Source organism: Rutilus rutilus (assembly GCF_951802725.1).
Source record: "Rutilus rutilus genome assembly, chromosome: 6".
Classification (NCBI taxonomy): domain Eukaryota; kingdom Metazoa; phylum Chordata; class Actinopteri; order Cypriniformes; family Leuciscidae; genus Rutilus; species Rutilus rutilus.
Genome location: NC_140214.1, coordinates 27,941,633 through 27,965,376, shown reverse-complemented (window position 1 = coordinate 27,965,376; position 23,744 = coordinate 27,941,633). Strand labels below are relative to the sequence as shown.

Genomic DNA, 23,744 nt, shown 5'->3' with positions numbered 1-23,744 from the left:
GTATTCCACTTATAGCCAGTAATTCTAAAAATCATCAATATTGCTTCTCTGTAATGTCACACTAGAAATTAGAGGTCAAATTGAGTAAATCAAAGTCACCCCTGCATTGTGGGATACAGTACTTGACAGCATATTACACATTTTGGGAATGGAAAGAGAAAATTTGCATGAATGCTGCAGTTGGCCTAATGTAGCACGTTTCTTATCTTTGTGCTCCTAGATACACAGTGAACTCTCTGAGCTGGAGAGCTGTGCCACGGCAGCACTTACTCCTTACTCAGGCTTCCTGCACTGCAGTCTTCTTTACCCAGAATGCTCTTTTATTAAGCTGATCATGTGCCCATCCCCCATGTAAAGACAGAACGGTAGCCAACAGCGACACATACTTCAGCACACGTGTGCTATCGTTTGACCTTCCATTTTGAGATCTTGGTGGAAAGGCGCAAGAGTCAAAAAGGCTTAAAACACGAAGCCATTCACAAACATTCACACACGTCCACAAGCGCGCGCTTCCCACGCCCGGCGGTGACTCAGCCTGGCGAGAGGATGCTGCTCTGACCTGCTTTTAGCTTCTCCAGAGGCTGATGATGTTTGTGCCGCCCCCGTCTCAGAGCTCGGAGGAAGAGGGGATGACGGCTGCTCCTCTTCCTCCCCCTCTGCTGAAACTGCCACGGCAGAGGCGTCCTCCGTCTCCTCCTGCTGCCCTTTAGTGACTAACAAGAGACACAGAAAGAGAGATGCATCCATGTTAATTAAAGCAGCACCAATACCGACATTTTGGCTAAAACTGATCATTAACCCTTAAATGCATGATCGTTTCGCCAACTGAATTCATCTAATAAAAATGGAAGTACACACTACAGGTGATAGTGTAACTGTCAAAGTATAAATTTAAAAATATTTTATATATTTATTTGAATGTGGTTCACTATATCTACACTGGGGAAAATAACGAAATCCTGTTAAAAACAAACTTCACATCATTTATTTATGTTGCCAATCACGATTTCGGTTGCACTTCGGTAAGTTCTCAAACACAAACAGCATCAAAGAACATGGATCGCTAATTGCAGTCTGATACTCTGTTGGATGGAAGAGATGGAGCAAGTTCAAAGTCCTTTTAGGCAAGTTAGTTCATTCGCAAGCCATCTTGTTGACGCTCTCAGGCAGAAAATCACTTCAGAATAAAAATAAATGATCATTTTATCATCATAAGGTTAGGACAGGTTTTGTGGTAGGGTTAAATTGAATGTTGTGTTTATGGGTAGAGTCAACAATGTAATTATAGGTGTAACTACAGAAATTAATCACCAATGTAAAAACATGTATGTACACAATAAGTGCATTAGATCAAATTATTCATTTAAATGTAAGTTCAGTTATATACACTTAATATAAGGTGGGACTATGTTCATTTATTTAAATGTAACAAATAATAAACTGATAAATCATTATTGAAATTAGATGACAATTGCATAAATATAGATTAATGTAGTATTTTGTGACATTTAACTAACATTTTAAACATGAATCAGTTTTAAATATGTCTATTTATGATTTATTAATGTATTATATTATTGTCTATATAGCCTATTTGTCAATTTGAAAAGTTATTAACTTTTTTTTTAATTAATAGATGCATTTAATATTTTTAAGTTGTCCCCTGGGAAAGACAGAAATCTTATTTACCTCAAATGACACCAAATCACTGAATGTTTTAGGTTGGTCAAGCTAATGCGTTTTGGAGTAAACAAACAGACGATGCATCTATCAAAAAAGACAACTGGTTCTTTTAAATGAGCGGGGAGATTTACAAGTCAGTCTAAGTGTTGCATTGCTCACAAGGAATGTCACAGAGACTGTGACAAGCCAGAATGACCTCTGACTGTGTACCTTTGCCTCAAATTAATTTTCATCCATGAAATGTTTATTTATCATGAACCACGCTAATTGTTTCCAGTAAACCAGCCTTTCAGATCCAGGCCAATATCCTTCATTTTTAAAGATCCCGAATGACGTGTGAACAATGGCTGAATTTGTATAATGTCAACAGCAGCCTGCTAAGCAAAAGTGTAGAAAGACCCAGGATCTTTAGTTTCCCTGTTCAAAAAAACAAACACGTACCTCTATCCATTTTGATTTATGGGGAAATATGCAGAGCACATGTGCCATGTGTTAATAAAAGAGAAACTGGGAAAACTGTTGTCTCAGAATGTACACAATGTGAACAATTAGAGGTGTGAGTCACCTGTGACTAAGAGCGCCTAGTGAGCCGAGATCTAGTTGTGGTCTAAAATAGACCGCATTCAACCACAGCTGCAGTCAACCACTTCTGTAGGCTACTCACTTCATCCAGTGCAGTCTAACAGAGCTTCAGTGGAACTACAACAGACACCACAAATTAGGGTCAATTTGGGTGCTTCTTAAGGCAACATTAGCATTGATACAGCTCATATTTACTGTTAGGGATATTTATGTTTAAGTCCAAACGCTTTGTATTAAACTTGCAGCAGCTCATTCCATAATGTTTGTACCTAGAAGACATGAATTGATTTCTCAAATGGCGCAGGTTGTTGTGGAGAGGTGTGCTATTACTTTTCTAATCAATCTTCTCCATGTGGCAGATGATAAAATGGGTGAACAATCCCCAAAGACTGAATAGCAACATGCTAAAACACTCAGAACACCATAGCAGCTAAACTGCAACATGCTAAAAAAGAAACTTAAAAACACTGAATTAAAGTATGCTTCATGCACTCAGAACATCCTAGACACTTCATACACCTCAACGTGCTAAAACACACCATACAAACGGAATAGCAACATGCTAAAACACTAAGAACACCTCAGCAACAAAATAGCAAATTTCTAAAAAAAACACTAAGAATACCATAGCATCTTAATAGTGATATGCTACAAATCCTCAGAACACTCTATGAACAGTGGGAATGTGTTAAAACACTCAGAATACCCTATAAACTGAATAGCAACATGCTCCAACTCAGAACACCTTAACAACATGGTGAATAAAACGCGACCTTAACATCGGTATAGTAACGGACTACAAATACTCAGAACACTGTAACAACAAAACAGCAACATGTTACCTTAGCATCTTAATAGCAGTTTGCTACACATACTCAGAACACCCTAGAAATAGTAAAAACTTGCTAAAAACACTCAGAACATCTTAGCAACTTAATAAATGCTATGCATAGGACGTCACAATAGGTACGAGTCACTGCGGTTACACCCACTGAGTGGCAAGAAGACTGGTTGATGTTCAGCGTGAATGCAGTGAAAAACCACACAAAACACATCTAAAATGGGAAAGAGCTGTGCGATTGACTGTACAAACAGATTCAACAAGAAATGGAAGCAAATGTATTGCTGCATTTTGCAGAAGCAACTGGAATCCAGGCAGCGAAACGTAAACATCCTTCGGAATGATTTTGGCCATCATCCGAACGGGGTCCGCTACAACAGGCTTGTACTAATAGTGTATAAAAGCAAGATGACAACATAAGTTATAACCATAATTACACTAAACTATATCAATCTCCATGCAGCATATATTCTCTGGCTGTGTTGGCATCATTGTCCGACTCCCATTTGTTTGAACATAAAAGGCTGAACACTGCTACTGACAGTTTCTAACATTTTCAGTCCGCGATATTGTCCTGTTTAGTTGTTGCATGAGCTCTTGAAGCCCCGGCCTCTTCTAGAAAGGGGGCCGAGAGCAGCAACTCATTTGCATTTAAAGGGACACACACAAAAACAGCACGTTTCTGCTCACCCCCAAAAAGCGGCAATTTTAACATGCTATTAAAAAATTATTTGTGGGATATTGTGAGGTAAAACTTCACATACACACTCTGGGGACATCAGAGACTTATTTTACATCTTGTAAAAAGGGGCATAATAAGTCCCCTTTCATTTCACCAACAAATCCCGTCTTGATGTATGGCCAAGCGTCAAGTCAAGCTTATTTGTACAGCCTAGCGCTTCACAATACACATCAAATCCATATAGCTTTACAGAAAGTCATAATGTTATATATATAATGCCTTAGTTCTTTAACAAGTTTTAAGGCTGGGCGATGCGGACTTCGATCTACCTATATCGTATTTAGAGTGTTGTCTAGCAAGATAATCTGTTCACTGGCTTTCCTTTATGCATTTCCCCGATGTTAAAATCAGGTCAGAAACCTGGTTCTTCAGTAAGTTGTGAGGAACACTATCGAGTCCAACTGCCTTTAGTTTAAGAAGATGATTGTTTGTTTTACTCCAGTTTTCGCAGTTTCCCCTATTAAAGCCAGTCATGCTGCAGGATGTTTTCCCACTCAGTCCGGTTGAGGGGTGTGTTTCGGCGGGAAAGTGATGTCAATGCATACCCTCTATAGCAACATGCTAATAAATTCTACCTTAGCATCTGAACTGTAATATGCTACACATACTCAGAACAGTACGTGCTAAAACACCCTATAAACTGAATAGAAACACGCTAAAACACTCAGAACACCTTATCAACAAAACAGCAATGCCCTGGCAACCGTCTGCAACATTCTAGCATTGAATCAGTGAGTTTTGCACAGGCAAACATCACTCAAATTTTCTTTAGAAAATGTACAAATGTAGTGGGACTTAAGAAAAGGATAAAAACGGCTGACAGACAGCTTCCTCCAAGAAGCAGCACTTTAGTAGTGTAGTGGTTCTATATACTTGAAGGGTCTTTCATAATTATGGTGCCATTTACTTCAGCGGTGACCTTGACACAAAGGTTATTTCAAAGGTTCAGGAGGCTGGGTTCAGTTACTGACAGCACCTTTAATGATGCTAGCTCATATTATTGACTGTGAGGGAGTGTTCCAACCTCCAAGGTGAACGTGACTTGACATTCAAAGCGTCAGTTCTCCTGCAGTGTCAAGACAATTTAGCCGGTTATTACAGCTCCATGTAGGCTTCACAGAACGAATGAAGAAACTACTATGACATTTTCAACTAATTCAACAATGAATAATGGTCTATAACCTACTGCAAAAAAAAGATTTTGTTACTACTTTAAGTTTTAGATGAGTGAAATAGCATGCAAATCTCTGCCAGATAGTGTGTAATACGTAGCTTCTCCAGTAACAAGATACTTTTTCTGTTCGTTTTTTACATTGCACTGTAGCTTTAGTCATCTTCAAATAATGAAGTTAAATAACTTTTTGTTTTTTTATTCATCAAAGCTTACTGAAATGTTTTGATCACTGTTTCCACCAAAAATATTAAGCAGCACAACTGTTTACAACATTGATAATAATAAGAAATGTTTCTTGAGCATCAAATCATCATATTAGAATGATTTCTGAAGGATCATGTGACACTGAAGACTGGAGTAATGATGCTGAAAGTTCAGCTTTGCATCACAGGAATGAAATACATTTTAAAACATATTCAAATAATATTTTAATATTTTATTTTCGACAAATACAGAAAGGTGAGCATAAGAGACTTCTTTCAAACACTATCCCAAACTTTTTAACAGTGATATAAATTTGGTAATATGTAAATGATTGATAAGTTATATAAATTACTCAGTTTGTTGCAGTTAATAATTACAGTATAATTTTACTGCTGTCAAAAGCCCTATTCGGATGGAAATTGTTCTCATGTGCTGGTCTGTATAACAAATTGCATCCTACGAACCCGGAACGCGCTGCTCACATGGAAAGCACCACTAATTTAAAAATGGCTCTAAAGTTAAATGGTACAATCACAACCAAAACAAGTCTTTAAGCTGCCTGTGAACCTGAATGCACATCATACCTTCGACAGAAGGCCGCCAGCCACAAGCAGGCAAAAGGGCCAAGAAAATGAGGGCAAAATGCACAAGACGAGATTTTAAAAGGCTTTCAGTGGGCATTAGCTTCCACTGGCTGCTGCGAACCTCAATCACATGCTTTGAAAGGTGGTGGGGAGACTCCAGAGCAGAAAGGCTGTGGCGAGAGTCAAATCCTTTCAATTAGAGCTAGAGAGCGGAGCCATGTGGAGACGGGCGAAAATCTCATCAATCCTGCTCAAGGAGTGTGGACGGCCGAGCCTCTTGAAAGCTCCTCCTCGGCCGGCCAAGGTTTGAGTTAGATTGACTGCACAGCTGGGAAAGAAAATCAATTCAGGGCTCCACATTGTGATTTTGTTTATCATTGGAACTGCCTCAGAGGAGAAGTAGCCTCGCTCTCTGACTCTTGAGGAAGGGGGATGTGACGGCTGAAAAGAAAAGACTGACACAGGAAACCCAGAGCGGTGGGAAAAGAAGTTTAAAGAGGGTATATGTGGGGGAGGAGAGAAGAAAAGAGAGGAAAGAGTGGGAGAGGAAGCCAGAAGAAAAGGGTGAAAGTAAGAAAAGGAAAAGAGGGCTGCAGTTACCTGTCTCCTGTGTGCTTCCTGTTTCTGCTGTCTCCATTCCATCTGTGCTGTCTTCATCCTCCACCAGAGCTTTTCCTCGCCCCCGATTCCTGAGAAAGAGACGTTCATTATTGCCACGCTAGATTCAGGGAAGACTGGTTGATCATGAAGAGGGTGCAACGTTCGTTCCGGAAGTAAAAACTCGTCAGTTTTCTCCATAGGGATATTGATTTTTTAACTATAATTTACACATCTCAAAGGCAGACCTTCTGTGAGTTTCGAGGTTGTTAATTGATTGTTTATAAGACATATACAGTGTGAGATGGTATATAAAACATCTGTTCGTATAATTTTTTCAATAAAATAATCACATTTAAACTACATTACATTAATCTGCATTACTTTAAATTAAAGAGTTGCTTCAACGCTGGCAAAATGGGCTTTCAATAAAACTTGGCTGCCTAGAAAGGCGATATTTTTCTTTTCTTTTTTTATTGGTGATACCTGACTAGAAAAAACTGAGAATAAAGGCTGTTGTCTTCCCTTTTGTCAAATAGGTTGGAAAACTTCAACACCCATAATGCACTGGGCATGTTGCCGTTCAAGGCCACTCCCTTCAGTGTGCTATGGATACGCTTGCCCAGAGTCAAATACCGCCTTGCTTTAGTAGGAAATACTTCTTAGCAAACTAAGGGTGTATTCACACCAGGAAAGTCCGCTAGTTCACTTGCTTTGGTCCGGACCAAATACAATGTTGATTTCTTTTTGTTTGGTGTGATTCCCTTTCACACTGCCCTTTTTGCAAGTGAACCAAAATTTGTAAACAAAACCACACATGTACTAAGGTCATCCATTCATTGGACAGAAATTCGAACCGTACCAGAGTTCGTTTGGACCAAAAGATCCGCACCGAGGGGGGAAATTCAATCGAACCAAACAAGACAGGTTTGAATACACCCTAAGATAATAATGGGGTTGACGGGTGCATGATTTCAAAGAGTGTAGGAACCAGCGCATTGTAGGCAGTGGCTAAAGGCTGCAAAGAATCATAAACACGGAGAGAACGCCACAACAGAAAATTTGTTTGTAGTCAACATTTCAAACTGACCACAAACCACAACCAGTAAACATGTTCATTCACATATACTACAGACACTGTAATAATACAAAGCGGGTTGAAAATGAGCGAAGTTACACTGTAATAGTTTTATGTTTCACCATCGTTTTTAATTTGAATATGTCATACGCAATGCTTCATGGGATTGTAGTTCTTTCCCTCACTAAATCTTTGTACCTTTGTCTTTTTGTCCACCTTTCAAATACTTTTTTTGCTTTCAATAAAAATTTGTAATATTGTAATTCACCTTGTAACTTACTGGCTTGGATCAATGCTTTAAATAAACGTTTTAAATCCAAATGGGAAAAAAAGAATGGAAAAAATACCAACGCAGCTGAAAAGTGGATTGACACTAATGCACTATATTATTTAAATACAGTACCAGTTGTCTCTGGTTGCCAACTGAGTGTCCGTGGCCCTGAGCAAGGGTCGGACGGCCATGTAAAAACGGTGTGTTTGGGCACATTTGTTTACATGCACTGAGGGGGAAGTAACGGGTGCGAAAGACCTCTCATTAAAGCTGCCGCTCAATATAGGAGCATCATGAAGATGACATTTCCTCATTTCCACAGAAGCCCTGAGGGCGGACACACAACCCTGCTCTGGTGTCGCCACTCAAACCTAGATTACACACTGAACAGGGTTTAATCTTCTTGGTGACTCATTTGCACGAGCAGTGTCCAGTCAGATCAGGTTTTGATCACTGCATTTCATCCAATTTGTGCAAATGTGGTCTGTGTGATCTGTAATTTGACATTAATTAGCCTTTTTATTTAAAGCCTAGATATTTTTTCATTTAGCCTAGATATTTAAAGCTTTGCCAGTTACATGTGTCTCGAAAGGAAAATAGCCATCCAACCAGAAAAGTGAAAAGTGGTCTCTATATCAGTGGTTGTCAACCGGTGGGGCCTGGGGGGGGGGGGCGCGGACACTCTCCAGGGGGGGCACGAGTAGGCTACAGGATGGGAGGGGAGAAAAACAGACTTTCATAGAATTGTGCACAATTTTAATCGACTTTAACCAGCAAGACTTCCTTAGAGGCCATTCAGACAGAACATGTTTTTGCAGTTAAAAATACTAGATGGAGGTGGAACAAAAAAAACCTGCAAGGTCTATAAACTTAAAGGTATAGTTCACCCAAAAATGAAAATTCTGTCATCATTTAACCATCAAGAACCAATGAGGTTCATTCTCATGTGTTACGCAGCATTTTTGAGAATCAGCAAGAACCAATGAGGTTAATTCTCACGTTACGCGTTTGAGTTTCCGGAAAAGGTTTGTTCTTGCGGGTCTGGTTGGTCGGTTGAGCTTCTGTTTATTCCCGGTGATCAATGTTTAAATGTGAATAAAAGCCTAAATTCAATCTGATCATCATTTAAAGCGATCCAAGTCTATTTAGGAAATTTTGACTAAACCGCTCAATTCATATGGATTAGTTTTACGATCCCTTCATGAACTTTTTGAAGCGTCAACAATGTAGTTGCGTAGCTGTCAATGGAGGGACTGGAAGCTATCAGATTTAATCAAAAAGATCTTAATTTGTGTTCAGAAGATGAATAAAAGTCTTACGGGTTTGGAACGACATGAGGGTGAGTAATTAATGACAGAAATGACAGTGAACTTTCCCTTCAACTTGAGAGCTGCTTTTTAGAATTTTTAGAAAGACACTGCAAAAGCAGTGAAGAGTGTTTTTCATAGGAAAAATTATTGAAAAGTAGCACAGTGGAATGGAAAAACTAATTCTGTGTGTACGTCCCCTTAGTCAACCTACTTCACCAGCTGCATTTTGCTGATAAACCACATAGGTCCACGAGTTAAAAAAAAAAAAATGTTTTTTTTTTCAAGGTTTGATTGACCAAGGATCTGTCTGGAACTGGGGATATTAGGAGAACTTAATCACAACTAATACTGGCACTATTTTTACTGTCTTCTATGTTGTGTCTTTTAAAAACGCTCATTGTTCTCTATTGTATGATGTTATTGACTCATGTTTGTTTTCAGAAAGAAAAGATAGAAATGCAACTCTCATTACCTTTATTGAAGCCAATAAAGTATTGTCTTTTTTCCTCACCCTTTCAATGGATTCGGTGTCAAAGAAGTGCATGACAGGCTGCCAGTCACATGAGTTTGGCCTCAGAGAGAGCCCAGCCTAAAGCTGTTGCTATGGTGCTATGGTGCTACGGTACGTGACGCTCTAGTCTTTCAGAATGCGCAGTACACTGAGGACAGTATCTGATGCACAGTATGAACTCCTGGGCAAAGAAAATGGGCCAAGCCCAAAATGGCTAAATACTAAGCTTTTAACTGTCTAATCCAAAAATTATTGGTCAGGAAATTAGCAAAATGTAAGCAAATGCACTACTTAAAAAGCCATTGCTGTCTCAGAAAAACATCAAAGACAGAATTAAGTTTTTGTCAGAATATGGGATATATATAATTGTGTGTGGAGTGATGAATCACAATGACACACGAGTTGCATGGTGATGCTCCAGAGCGGTGTCTTGGAAAATCTGCTGAGAAATATAATAAGAAATGCATCTCTACCACAGTGAAGCATGGAGAAAGAGACTGTGTCATTGTGTGAGGAGCTGCTTCACTGTAAAAAGTCATTTAATGCTTTGGAGTACAGGAGAATATTGCAGAATGGCTTGCGTCCCACAATTGAAAAGATGCTATCTAAAGAGGAATGATCAGATGTTATTTCTCAACAAGACAATTCTTCTTCCCAAATTGCAAAGACAACCAAGAAGTGGCTTGAGCACAAGTCCATCAAGCTCATGTTTTGGCCAGGTCAGAGTCCAGATTTAAACCCTACAGTGAATATTTGGTCTGACATTAAACTTAAACAAACTGGGAGACATTTTTCAACTACTCATGAACAGTTTGAACAGCATTATCATTGAGAGGAACAACTTCTTCCTATAAAAAGCCGTCTGCAAGTTTGGGAAGGCTATTCCGTGCTACGTTACTTTATCTACAGTATTTGTGCAATGCTTGCTAGTTTCCAACTAAAGTAAAGGCAACTAAATATTTTGCTATTTTTGGCTACGTTTATGTTTAGGGGTGGACTTGCATCCTTAATTTTCTCAAAAGAAATCATACATTTCCGTTCAAATCACATTGTAGGAATTCATATGAAATTGGCACCTCATGAAATGGTTACATTTTCTCATGAGATCAGGTTGGGTGGTCCAATGCCTCACAGACAGCTACAATAGAACAATGGTTACGTGTCTATATGCAGCTTCCCTATAACATTTAGAAACCGTTCGCACATACATTCAGTTAGTTCCTCTTTGTATTAAAGCTTCCCTGTGAGACGTCAAAATCGCCAGACATCTTGGTTACAACCTCGGGCAGCTATTTCCAGCCATGCAAGTACAGCTACTATTTATTTGAATGGACAGACTGAAATCTCAAGGTACATTTTAGCAGGGCCGTCACTGAGGGGGTTAAAGGTAGTGACAATTCTAGGGGCCCCCAGCTTTAGGGGTCCCCCAGTGATTTTACAGAGGATGATATGTTAATCTACAGCATATTTGCAACAATGATGGTGTAATGCTATATGTGTGTGTGTGTGTGTGTGTGTAGATAGTATTATTTTACTCCAAATTTGGCATAAAATTACTGCTTTACAGTTTTGAGAATCAAACAAAATCATCATTGACAATTATGGGAATCACAAAAAACCCTCAAAAGTAAAATGCTTTCTCTAAATCTATTATTTACTTATTTATGGAATATGAGCTAGACATGTTTACACAAGGTTTCTCTAAATATATATAAAATCAGCATATGAAAAAGGTACAATTTAAACACCCATTAGGATGAATGTTGTCAAGTGTTTCAAATGTACACTTTCAGATACTTATATTAGACAATGTATGAGACAGCATCACAAAATTTACTGTGGACTAATAGGGAGGGAAAAAACAGGTATTTAATCCATAAACTAGTTATTTAAATAAGTTACGTTAATCGTTTAAACCCCATGATGGTGATATTTGTTTAGCTCATTAAAACACACATGTGATGTGTGCAAAACAACATGACAGCTACATGAACAACAACAAGATGTACAATAACAAAAAGCTCTGAAAGGAATGCCATTTCTAACACTATTGCTATAGGAGTAATTTGTGATAAATGGTTAGATGGTTAATTTAGTTGAAGACATGCCATTCCAGCATTTAGGGTTCACCAGACTGCCACAAACAAGGTGTAACTGTGAACAGTTATTGCCTTTATTGCATTTTCCTCCCCTCAAAAAGAGAACCCTCTAGTTTAAACTCAAGTGTGTGAAATTAGTTTGACACTTCCGTTAGGCCATGTTGCTCAATTTTTTTGCGTTCGAGAACTTGTAGAGCCTTTGTGTTTATTCAAAGCTGTTATCCAACTGCAGAATACTAATAGTTTCCTATAGCCCCATTAATAAATGTTTATTTTTATGGATGTAAAATGTTATTCTTATGGAAATTTTTCTTAACCAAATGACTCGAGACTGTAAATTGTGGTTTCTAAAAGCCTGTTCACACCAACACGAATGCTCTTGGCGTGTGACCAAAAGCACACATCCTACTGGTTGGGCAGTTTTCTTCGCAATGTGATGGAAAAGGAAATTAGGTCTGATGTCATGCAAGTGTTTGTGTCAGTCTGAACAGATGCTTTCATTCCGATTAAAATGCTTATCACACCAAATTTTTGTCTTTGTCAAATTTCATCTTGGTGTGAACAGGTCATAACTGTGTCAATGGCTGGTAGTTTCTGTTTGTAAGTCATTCCTAATTTCCAAGAAATTCAATATCTTATTCTCAATTCACACCCATTCCAATCCTATAACATATAAATATGGCGTAGCATAATCATTTCCCCCTATTGTCAGCGAACCTAACAAAACAGACCTGTGACCCATTCTGGATCACGATCCACCAGTTGAGAACCAACCAACAAACATCCATTCGCGTTTCTACACATCCGCCCCACAAATGCGCAGTGAAGATCCGTGGCTGTCAGATTCCCACGGGGGCTCTTCTTGTCTGATCTATGTATCACTTCATCGGGGTGATAATTGTTAGGCATTCAAATTAAAGTCACACAGTTTGAAGACGGAGGAGGTACAGCAAGCAGAGTTGAAAGGGAAGCCATCCCCTCTCTAGGGCTGCCGTAAGGAGGGAGTGTGTGAGGGACGGATGGGTAATTACCAGTGCCACTGGAGAGAGAAATCGCAGTCTGTCCCATGCCAAAAATGACTCCTCCCTGCAAATGACTTCCTATACCAGACAGTTAACAAGGCTGAATGCTGACAAATGGGAGAGTTTTCACCCCAGAGGTTATAGAGACACATGCAGCAAAACCTTCAGAACCATAGACCACATGTCCGGGTTTAAGAAGCAAGTTGAAACTATCAGCTGAAATTAGTTGTCCAATATGATATATATATATATATATATATATATATATGTATATATATTCAATGATGATGATATCTAGACACATATAAGAGACATATATAAAGATTTTATCATCAATAATTTTAATTAATAACTGTAATAAATTGTTGATTTGGAATATGTATATATATATATATATATATATATATATATATATATATAGGCTACTCAACAAAATTATAAACGCAATACTTTTGTTTTTGCCCCCATTTTTCGTGAGCTGAACTCAAAGATCTATATATATATGACATGGCAAAATTTTATTTTTATTTTTATTTACATACAATTAAATGAAAAAATAGTAGTTAAATTGATCAAATAAAACTTAACTGAATTACAGTGAACATATTTATGCTAAGTAAATACAAATATTTGTACTATATTTACTCAAAACACACATACATACACACACAATGAAAATGTATATTAACCACATTTTTCAAGCTATCAGTAGATAAACCTGCCACAAGTTGGAAGGATCGACCATTCATGTTTATCAACCAAGCTAGGATCCCTATAGGTTGATGCCGAAATCCAAAAAGATTAACATATCAACCTACAGGTTAGTGATCTTTTGCAGATATTGCCAAAAGATCACTCATTTAATCAAAGCATGCCAAAAAAGGTCCAAAATTAACTTGAAAAAATTGCCTTTGCCGAATTACTTGCAAGTATTCTAAAGAACTTTACGTGGAGACACAAATATGGAATATTACTCGCATTAAGCCAACAAAATGAAAGAAGACAAAAATCACAATGCGTTTATGTTTTTGTTGCTGTGACTCATCTCATATATGACACTGTAAGCAACAAAATGATGTTAAGGGAAAGTGAAAGAGACATTTGAAAGCCAAGTATGGTAACCCATCCTCGGAATTTGTCCTCTGCATTTCACCCATCCAAATTAGTGTACACACATTAGGAGCAGTGATTAGTGAACACACACACTGCAAAGCGTGGACACACACACCCGGAGCAGTGGGCAGCCATACCTAAACAAAGTGTACACGTTAGTCTGAGCTCAATGTGTCTTCAAAATGTCACTTGTCAGGCCACAAAGGTTACATTGTAACCTGAGCACCAAGGTAGCCAGTAGCTTGCCCTTTATGATTTCAAGAAGAAATAATTTAGTTCACATATAACACAAACATGCTAATTTAGCATACCCTTGTAACACACAATGAAGATGATACTATTCTGACAGGTCATTAATCTGTCATTCATAATGCACTTTAGGATCGATTCGATTGGTTTGGTATGTGTACCTTTAGAGTAAATCTCTTTCAGCCATTCAAATCGTTTGGATGGAGGTACCATAGAAATGAATTGTGTTAACGCCCAACCCCAAGATGACTTAGTAGGCCTCTGTAGTAGACAGAGGATTAAATATGCATCACAATTCCCAGACAGCCAAACATCATCTCCGTCTGCATGAGGGAACATGAAAATGTCCTACTTATGAACAGTCTTTACTGATATAGACGAACGGAACAATAAAGTCAACAGGAAAAGCCATTCACAAACAATATTACTTCCATACTTCCACATGTGAGACAGCAAATTCAACTAGACAAAAATGTAATTAAGAATATGACATCATGACAATGCTGATGGCTGATGCAGCAAAATGTAGGTACGAATTTATAAAACTAGACCTTGGTCTCATTTAGGACCGACAGCTGTGATGTCATCTAGTATCCACCTGCAATTGCCAGTCATGTGTCACTACGTAATGCTGACGTTGTTTGCTTTAAAATCCTGTATTGGCTCTGCAAAGCATCAAATGTCACAGGTAAAATAAAAATCGTTCTGCAACACACATGTTTAAGATTAAGTATATTTGTGTAAATATACATACACATTGGTATTGGTCTATGCTTTTGCAAAAAGAAAAAAAGAGAACATAGAAACTGCATGGTCCATTTAGGCATGCTTGGCACCCAACCCCCAAGCCCAGAGACCTATAACTTATCCCCATGATCCCACCATAGAAAGAGAGAGAGAGAGAGAGAGAGTTCTGTTTTAGAAAGTAGAGCCAACACACAACTACAGTATAATATCTGGAGTGGAGTTTTATGGAATGGATTTCAAAGACTGGATTCTGTGAAGCAAACCGATCTGAAGTCTGACATATTTTCAAAAATATGGGACCAAATTCAATTAAATCCTTAGAGAAACACTAAACTGAAGTACGCAACAAAGGAGAATGGAAAACAATAAACTGAAGAATTCCTTGACTAGCGGTGTTTGCCAAGGCAAGCCTCGCTATTTCTATTAGGATTTGAACAAACCAATAACATTTGTATGCATTATTTGTGGTAGAGACATGTCATGGATGACACCTCAAATAATGTGGTTTGTTGAGGAGAGGTATGCTATTATTTTTCTAAGTGATCAGACTTGGCGGACGAGTGAAAAACCCCATAGACTTACATTGAATGTGGAATTTTTTTCTTTAGGGTTGGATCTGTTGTCTTGGGCTAGTAAGCAAAGCATAGGCCTCGTATTACCTTAGCAACTGCATAGTAACCACCCACAATACCATAGCATCATGGTGGCAGCTTTTTCTCAGGTATGAATTAGGGGGTGGGTGGTATGACTGAAATCTTTTTTTTATATAAGTTAAGGTATATATCACTCTTTACTGATTTTTTTTGGAAATGTAACCCATTTTTGAATGTATTACATAACCATGAATTATAATTGAATTAAATACTTCACAAAGCATTAAAGCCATGTTTTTCCTGTAAGGCCGCATGTACACTGCAGGTCTTGATGCCCAATGTGCTTTTTCAATGACTGGCATTGGCAAGGGATTATCCAATATGTCCGCTTTCATGGCAAACGTAAATGCACGTATCCGATTCACATCAGGTTTATTTCCACATATGAATGAGGCCTGAAACCGATCTGAGAATATCAGAAAACAATGTGCTTTTTTCCTGCTTACACGTTCGTGGGTCATATCCGATCTGTGCCACATGGGCGGAACAAATGGAATTGGGTCATTTGAACCATGTAATGTAAATGCAACCTAAGACATTCAAGACATTTAGAGATGCTTTTCTGTAAAAATGCTTTCTGTAAAAATTTATTGTGAAAAATGCTGACTTTCCAAATAAAATGTCCTTATTTTTTATTATCTTTTAGTTTATTTTATTTGGAAGTTGATAGACACCAAGCACAAGTCGACATCTTCACATTTAAGAAAGACTTTCACAAAAAATATTTATGAATATTTGAAATTAGCCATATTTAAATGTCGATTTAAAGCTGGCATAAGCACAACTGTGATGATGTGACCACATGAATTCTATAATAATACACTACCATTTAAAATTTATACATACATAAATACATTTATAATGTTACAGATAATAATTTGTTTATGTCACAGTTTCCAGAACAATATTAAGAAGCACAAATGTTTTCCACATTGATAATAATAAGAAAGAAGCACCAAATCAGCATTTTAGAATGATTTCTGAAGGATCATGTGGATCTGGAGTAATAATGCCTGGAGTAATAATGCAGAAAATTATAAATTACTGGAATAAATTACATTTTAAAATATATTAACATAGAAAAACAGTATTTAAGCAGTATTTCTCTTTTTACTGTATTTTGTTCAAAAAAATGCAGCCTCAGTGAGCATAAGAGACTTCTTTCAAAAACATTTACAAATCGTATCAACCCCAAAGGTTTCAATGGTACGTTGGCCAACCATAAACAACCAACGTTGGCCAACCATAAACAACCAAAAGATACACGAGCGGACAGTTATGATGCACTAACACCAGCAATGTCTTCAGAAAAAGCCAAAATCTTGTTATTTCAACTGTTTTAAGCAAGAACCATAGCAAATCAACAGTTTGTAGACATTTGAATGGTAGGTAGTAGGAAGTTTCTTCTTTTGAAGAAGATGATTTTGTGAGGTTTTTATTTTATTTTTTATATATAACTTAAAATACATTTGCTAGTGCCTTAACTATGTTGCTAAACAGAACCACATATACCTTATACAGTTTTTTTTACCTTGTATTGCCTTATTGTGTTTCACTGTAATTTGTAAATTTGCACTCCTGTGTTTTGTGTACTTATTATGTAACTCTATGTTGTCTTGCACATTTTTCGCCTTATCTTGGCCAGGTCGCCGTTGTAAATGAGAATTTGTTCTCAATCGGCCTACCTGGTAAAATAAAGGTAAAAAAATAAATAAAATAAAAAATAAGATCTATTAATGAAAGCACCTTGCATCAGACCATCCCACTGACATTCACACCTTACACAGTCATAGTAAAGCTCCTAAGCTGACAGAGGCACCTGTGCTTTTCATTTAAAAGACTCCTATATAATTAATCCCCTCAGGAAAAATGCCAGGCACCTCCCCTCCATTTAGACGGTTATCTGAGTCAAGAAAGATGCACATACTCTTCTCAAATGCAGTTGTGAAACAGAGGAAGTCCGCCAGAATTACCGTTCAAAAACTGCTTTTGTACATTCAATGGATTCTGGTTATCCTAAAGTCCCATCCTGGATCAATATGCCAGTCAGGCAAACAGGTGCTTCTCTTTAACGTGTTCTATGGGTAAATAGCTGAAGGGCTTAGAGGGGTTAATTCAACGCACCATAATTTAAAGCGGCCTGTCAGAGAGAGATGTCAGAGCAGATGAGGAGACCTCCACTGCCATGTGTCCATGAAGCTAAATTGGTCAAATGCATTGCTTCTCGCATAGGAGGAAGGCATTTCATGAATCACAATTTTACAACATGCCTACACTGGACATGAGCGGTGCATCAAAACTAGAATGTTCCCATTATAAATCAACAAAGACGTCTATCATGGAAAGCGCCCATCGTGGCATAAAACAGTGCATTCTATTTCAGTTTTTCTTCAAGATGTGCTGCACTGCTAACACTGCTAGGTATGCAGACTATACATGTACCAATATTGAGAATCTGGCTAATAGCGATTAGCTAAAAATAAAAAATTAACACACACATACACACAAAATCAGTCCATTTAAATGCTACAAGTGAATTTAGGCAACACAAAATGATGTACAGAATGAAAATGTCTTTGTTTTGTGATTAGTTTTAACAGTATTATTAAATGATTGATGTTTATCAAAGATTTTAAGTTTAAGTCAGCATTAGTTGACAGGAAGGTCATCTTAATGGAAAAATAATTATTCAATAAAATATAAATAATGTCAGGAATGTTTCGCCTTTCAAACCCTCTCCTTCAACCACCTTGCTCCATGCTGGTACATAACACACACTTTTTATGATTTTTGGTCATTTTTTTACTTTAAAAACTAACCTATTTTATTTTACACCAACGGATTTCCACTTTTTTTTTTTTTTAAATGGGACAAACAAACTCAAAACACATTGGTCCGTGGTTGATAAAATGTGACACGCAGCTTAAATGCCATTAATGTTGACAGCCAAGTTTACGTTGCTTCCAGCATAGGCACAGAGTTAGACCAACTGAATGAATTTCATAAGATTCTTATCTTATAAGACCAATAATCAACATTTCTTTCTAAAGACATTTAAATTGCTATTCAGATTAATAAAAACAGCACGCCAGAAGTTTAATTAAACTTACTTCTTTCTCTGTCTGGGCACAGATGGAAGTGTTGTTGCCGTGGATAATGCGTCCTTGCGAGGGCGGCCCCGGGGCCGCTTATCCGTGGGGGCCGGACTTCCAGTGGGAGTGGCCCCAGAGCTGCTAGGAGGTGGCGAGGGTCCTTTGTCAGAGGGGTCCAGACTTTTCTCCTCTGATGACATTCTGTGAAAGAGATGTGAACACATACATTATTTTCACAAATAAGTTTATACCATCATACATGTCAGCTATCCTGTAGGCTTACAAAATTGTACATTTTCAGGAAAGCTTTCAACACAGCAAGTTTTCCAGCTTTGCAGCAATTTACACCTTCAAAACACATTCTCCAACCAGTGAGGTTTTAATTCTGATTTTATTAAAAACCTGGTAATGCCGGAGGAGAAAATAATCCCTGAGGTTAATACTAAAACTATATTTTAATACACTTGTATAATTTGCTCATAGTGTGGACTGTGGAGTCTAACTCACAACTCAGCAAAAGTTCCATAAAAATTCAAAACAAGAGTTAACACTTTATTAATTCCAATAAAATCAATCCACACAATGCTATTACGTTTTTTGTTACGCTAGATGCGCTTTTAGTAACATTTCCACCTCAATTTAAGAGTGGCAATTTGTTTTTTTTTCATTATCAGTTATGCAATTTTTAAAAGCTTTTAAAAAAGCATCTATCTACTTAATGTTTTTGACTTGTGGCATATTAGCACAGCATCGGACTTCACAATCCAAACTCAGTTTAAAGTGACAGACTGACAGACCAATGTTTTGGTCGTGTTGTTGTATTCTTTCTGAATGCTGTGCATATTGTTAGTTGTTGCTCTGCTGGATCCCCAGTGCTGACCCTTGCGCCTGCTCTGCGTGGTGCTTCTGCCAACCTGTCCACTCAGCTGACAAGGCATATTGCCAACGGGATGCTGTCTTTTCCGGGAACTACGTGGGATCCCTCCCTGGGTTGCGCTCATTGTATCCTGCCTTGAGTAAACAATTAGACCTCACATGGTTGAGTCAAGCCTTCAATGAGGCCGTGTGCATTACCATTATTGTGTACATACACATCGTCTGTGGTGGCCATTTAAAAACCTTATGAAATGGCTTGGCAAGTGTTTTTTTATTACTATATAGATTTCTGATTGAAACTGGAAGCTGGGGGAGGGCATATTGAAGAAAACAAACTAACAAAACAGCCAATAGGCTTTAGTTTAAGTCACAGCTGAGAAGTATTATTTGCTACATGCTATTGCCAGCCAAATGTAGGCAATATTAGGGAAGGGACATTATCATTCTAGAGTGCATTTGATTGGACAAACATTTGGATACGCCCTTGTGTGCAACATGACTCATCAAGTCATCATACTTTTTCACAGAAGAAAAACACTAGAAATGCATACATCTGCTAAATGTTTATTTGGTCGACTAGAAGCAAATGAGACATGAACAAAACTCCATTTTCTTTAACAGAAAAGAAAGTATCAACATATTGATCTGAAGTCTGAGTCCATAGTCAACATCTGCAAGGGTAAAGGATTTTTCCTTAACCTTCCAGGACAGAGTACGGCGGAGGTATTACAAGGAAATTATAAAGATTAAATAAGAGTACAGTAAATGAAATGGTTAAAGCTTACAAAAAGAGAGACTTTTGGATCGTTCCTTCTGTTCACTCAATTAAACCGCAGCTTTACATGTACAGAATGATGCTGCTGCAAAATTATGAATGTCTTTGGATTCACTTTGAGAAATGTAGTTTGCAAATGCATCTCTACATGCAACTTAAAGTTTTCTGTTAATCATACGGACAATGAACAGGTGTTTCTAACAAACAACATGGTAGCAACACCAGCTAATGCATTCACATGTGCATTATGTTTGGGTCAAATAACTGCATTAATGTATACTTGCTGTTTACACTTGATCCTCCTGCTATTTTGCTATTTACCATCAGGGTTAATAGAGATCTATATAACCCTATAAACTATAATGTACACATTTTTCTAAGTAGCATACAAATGTAGGCTACTTGATGTGGTAACATCTAACTAGTTAAATTCAAGCAAAAAAATATTTAATATGACTCAACTGTTACACCAATAGTAGCCTAATTTTAAGGGTAAGCTAAGGAAAAACAAACAGCCACAATCTATCTGAAATTATGAAAAATGTCTAAGCCTCGTATAGAGGACTTCTTTTGAAGTTATACAGAGAGTATATATATATACATATATATATTTAAGGAAATTATTAAAGGACACATACAGGAACCAGGGGATAGCCGTACTGAAACAGCAGAAGCACACAAAGCAAGTGCTTCTTCACATGAGGGGGCATGTCCAGCTTTTTGCCTTTGTTCAGTTGTCTCCAGAGCTTTGTGTTTCAGAGCCTTACATACGCAGGGTGCCAATAATACCATCATGCCATGAAATACTCATACGGTTTCCCTACTTAATACTTTTTTATAAAATGGGAAAAAAACAAGGACAAGCCGGCGACTTTAAATGAGAGAGGCGGATTTGCACTCTTTAGGGTAGTCCAAGGCTAAACCTACCTGCATACAAAGTATCGGTGCTGTCCAAAAATTTTCGCTCGGCAGATGATCATCGCGTGCAATGTAGTGTCAACTTAAGGCCTCATTATGCTTCTGCGTCAACTCCACGGCGTAGCTACGTCGTCACTCCTACGGCGTCGTGGCTGTTTTATGGTTCTGCGTCGGGTTGCATTGCATCGCGGTGCATTTCACCGCCAGAACGCTAGGTGGGGTGTGGTTCGCGAATCTCTTTGCTAGTTTGTTTTGGTTCCGTGCGCTGGTTCCGCGCGAGCGAAAGAGAGAGAGTGTTGTTGCCCGTCTATGGTTGTTGCAGCTGGAGCTAATCGACGTTGAACAACAAATGTAAATAAACTTTTTTTCAAAACAACCATTGATCTATTAATGTGCAATGAGTAAAAAAGCACGCCAAGAACAAAGGGCAAAGGTTTAAGTATACAATAAAAAAAAAAAAATAAGAGTAATAGGTACAAGAAACACACAATATAAAACTGAAACACAATATAAGTTAACCGTAATATAAAACATTATCTAAGAAAATGAACTATTTACAAAAGTGCACTGAATCACGAGGATGCAAATGTTCAGTCTTGCTCTCTGCTCTCATACACCAATCGAAGCCCTTGCGGTCTGCGTCGCCTCGACGCGTAGTTACAATTTTTTGGAGGTGCACGTCGAGCTACGGCGGAGGGGTTGGAGAGGGGTTCGCGGCGACGCAGAGGGGTCTGCGGGGGTACGCCGTCGATTCGACGCAGAAGCATAAAACAGGCTTTAGATGTGATGGTGTTACAGTGGAAAGATGACTGTAAATGCGCAAGAAAGGCTATAAGTGGATACAGTAGAGGCCTTGCAGCCCGGCTGATTAACTTGGAAACATTACTCAAGCTTGGAGTCACCTATCCATGCAGGAATCATATAACGGACCATTAAAGGCAGTGGACAGTAAAGATGCAGGACATTTTTGAACACCTTTTTATGATTTTAGAGTTAATTGGGAGGCTAGCGAGAGTACAAGAAGAAAAGCTGCACACTCGGTCGAAATCAAGTGTTCGCATGCAGAAAGGCGACAGAAACGACAAAAGCACTCGCAAATGGTGACCAGAAACACACACAACACACTCGTCGATCGATATTTACTTACCTCTTCGACCCTAGCAATTTTTATTTATTTCCTTCATGACAAGAACCGTCATATACGTGACATATAGTACTTTTGTTTAGTGTTTGTGGATGGCGCTGGGGGGTTGGGGAGGAATACACCACTATTCCTCTGGAAAATAAGCCAGCGTGACAAAGCGATATCTTCGGCGATATTGTACACGAATTCCAGTAAAATCCACAGAAAAACTATAATGTTTAATCCATAGGCAGAACGCATCCGCTTTCCTTCGGTTCGAACGGATCACTTTTCTTTATTCCGCTTCATCCCACATCGCCAAATCCTCGCGGGTTACATCCCTCATCCGAAAACAAGCCATACCGACCGCTATCTGAGCTCCTGCGAGGCGATGACAGGAGCCGATCTTTGGACACATTCGGAGAAATACAGCCAAAAAATATCCCCAATGAGGGAAAACCGAAAGCAGATTTCGCTTTCAAGCTTTCAATCCTGACGATTTCGATCAGCTCGGGGAGCAAGCTGCAAATTTCGAGCTATACTTTAATAACGCTAAACCCATCGAGATGGTATCCTTGCCTGGGTATTCACAATGTGTACACGTAAAAGTCGACAATTAGACGCGGCTGTAGAACGGGGAATGAAATAAAACGTTACATTTCTGCATTAGTACAAATATTAAAGTTGTAGCTTGCACTCCATGGTAGCCATATTTGAGTGTAACCGAATCACGCACTGTGAGCGACACCATGCTAAATAGTGCCACAACATTAGGCACGGCACTCAAAGGAACGACACCTTCTCATTTAGAAGTGCACATCATTATCCTTCATAATAACATTAGAATGTATTTTTAAATAATATATGGGTCTGTTTACAAACGCCAGTGTAAAATAAAAATAATATAAACTGACCCTGCGGAGTGATATGTTGGAGCGCTCAGCAGGTGAGGCGACTTTTTTTTTTTTTTTTTTTTTTTTTTTTAACACGCACAGAATTTCTGCAAAACGCGGAATGGACTATAGTACAGGAACCGGTCGACTGGTCTACACGGTCTCCATCCAGGCCATGGGGTCATGTGGTTGTGTTCTTACTTAAGATGTAATTGTTTTGTTTTTTTAAACAGTTTTAGCCTACATTGTGTATTTTCTTTCAAAATCTTCGTGGTTGACTCTAGGACAGATCAATATGTCTAGAGATATTACAATAATAATACAACTTAAGTAGGCTACTGACTCCTAAATCTGAGGTTTTCAGTCAAAGTTTTCAGCAATGGTTTTGTTTGAAACCTATTCAAAAACACTCCTTAAATCCAGACCAAGTTTTATTGATCTTTTCCTTGCAAATACTAACATATTACAAATAAAAAATGTGCATGTAGCCTACTTTAAATAAAAAATATACCATCATACATTCAGATAAATATTTATAGACAATGGTGGTGTGAAAGAAAACAAATATTAACAGCCTTCACTTCCACATTTTCTCTGGTCAAGTCAT

General features: G+C 38.2%; 1 protein-coding gene across 7 annotated transcripts in view; it reads right to left on the bottom strand.

Annotated features, from left to right (window-relative positions):
- kmt2cb (lysine (K)-specific methyltransferase 2Cb) overlaps positions 1-23,013 on the bottom strand; it is a 101,887-nt gene extending 78,874 nt beyond the window's left edge. For 5 of the 7 annotated variants that reach the window (XM_084411165.1, XM_084411167.1, XM_084411169.1 and 2 more), the window contains exons 1-4: positions 22,269-23,008; positions 18,571-18,753; positions 6,411-6,499; positions 560-713 (exon numbers count right to left, since the gene is read on the bottom strand). In XM_084411165.1, the coding sequence (XP_084267291.1) occupies positions 560-713; positions 6,411-6,499; positions 18,571-18,752 (425 nt within the window). In that variant the 5' untranslated portion in view covers position 18,753; positions 22,269-23,008. Of the gene's footprint in view, positions 1-559; positions 714-6,410; positions 6,500-18,570; positions 18,754-22,268 lie in introns of all 7 variants that reach the window. The other 2 variants (XM_084411168.1, XM_084411170.1) reach the window with 1 other exon arrangement.
- Positions 23,014-23,744: the final 731 nt, after the last annotated feature.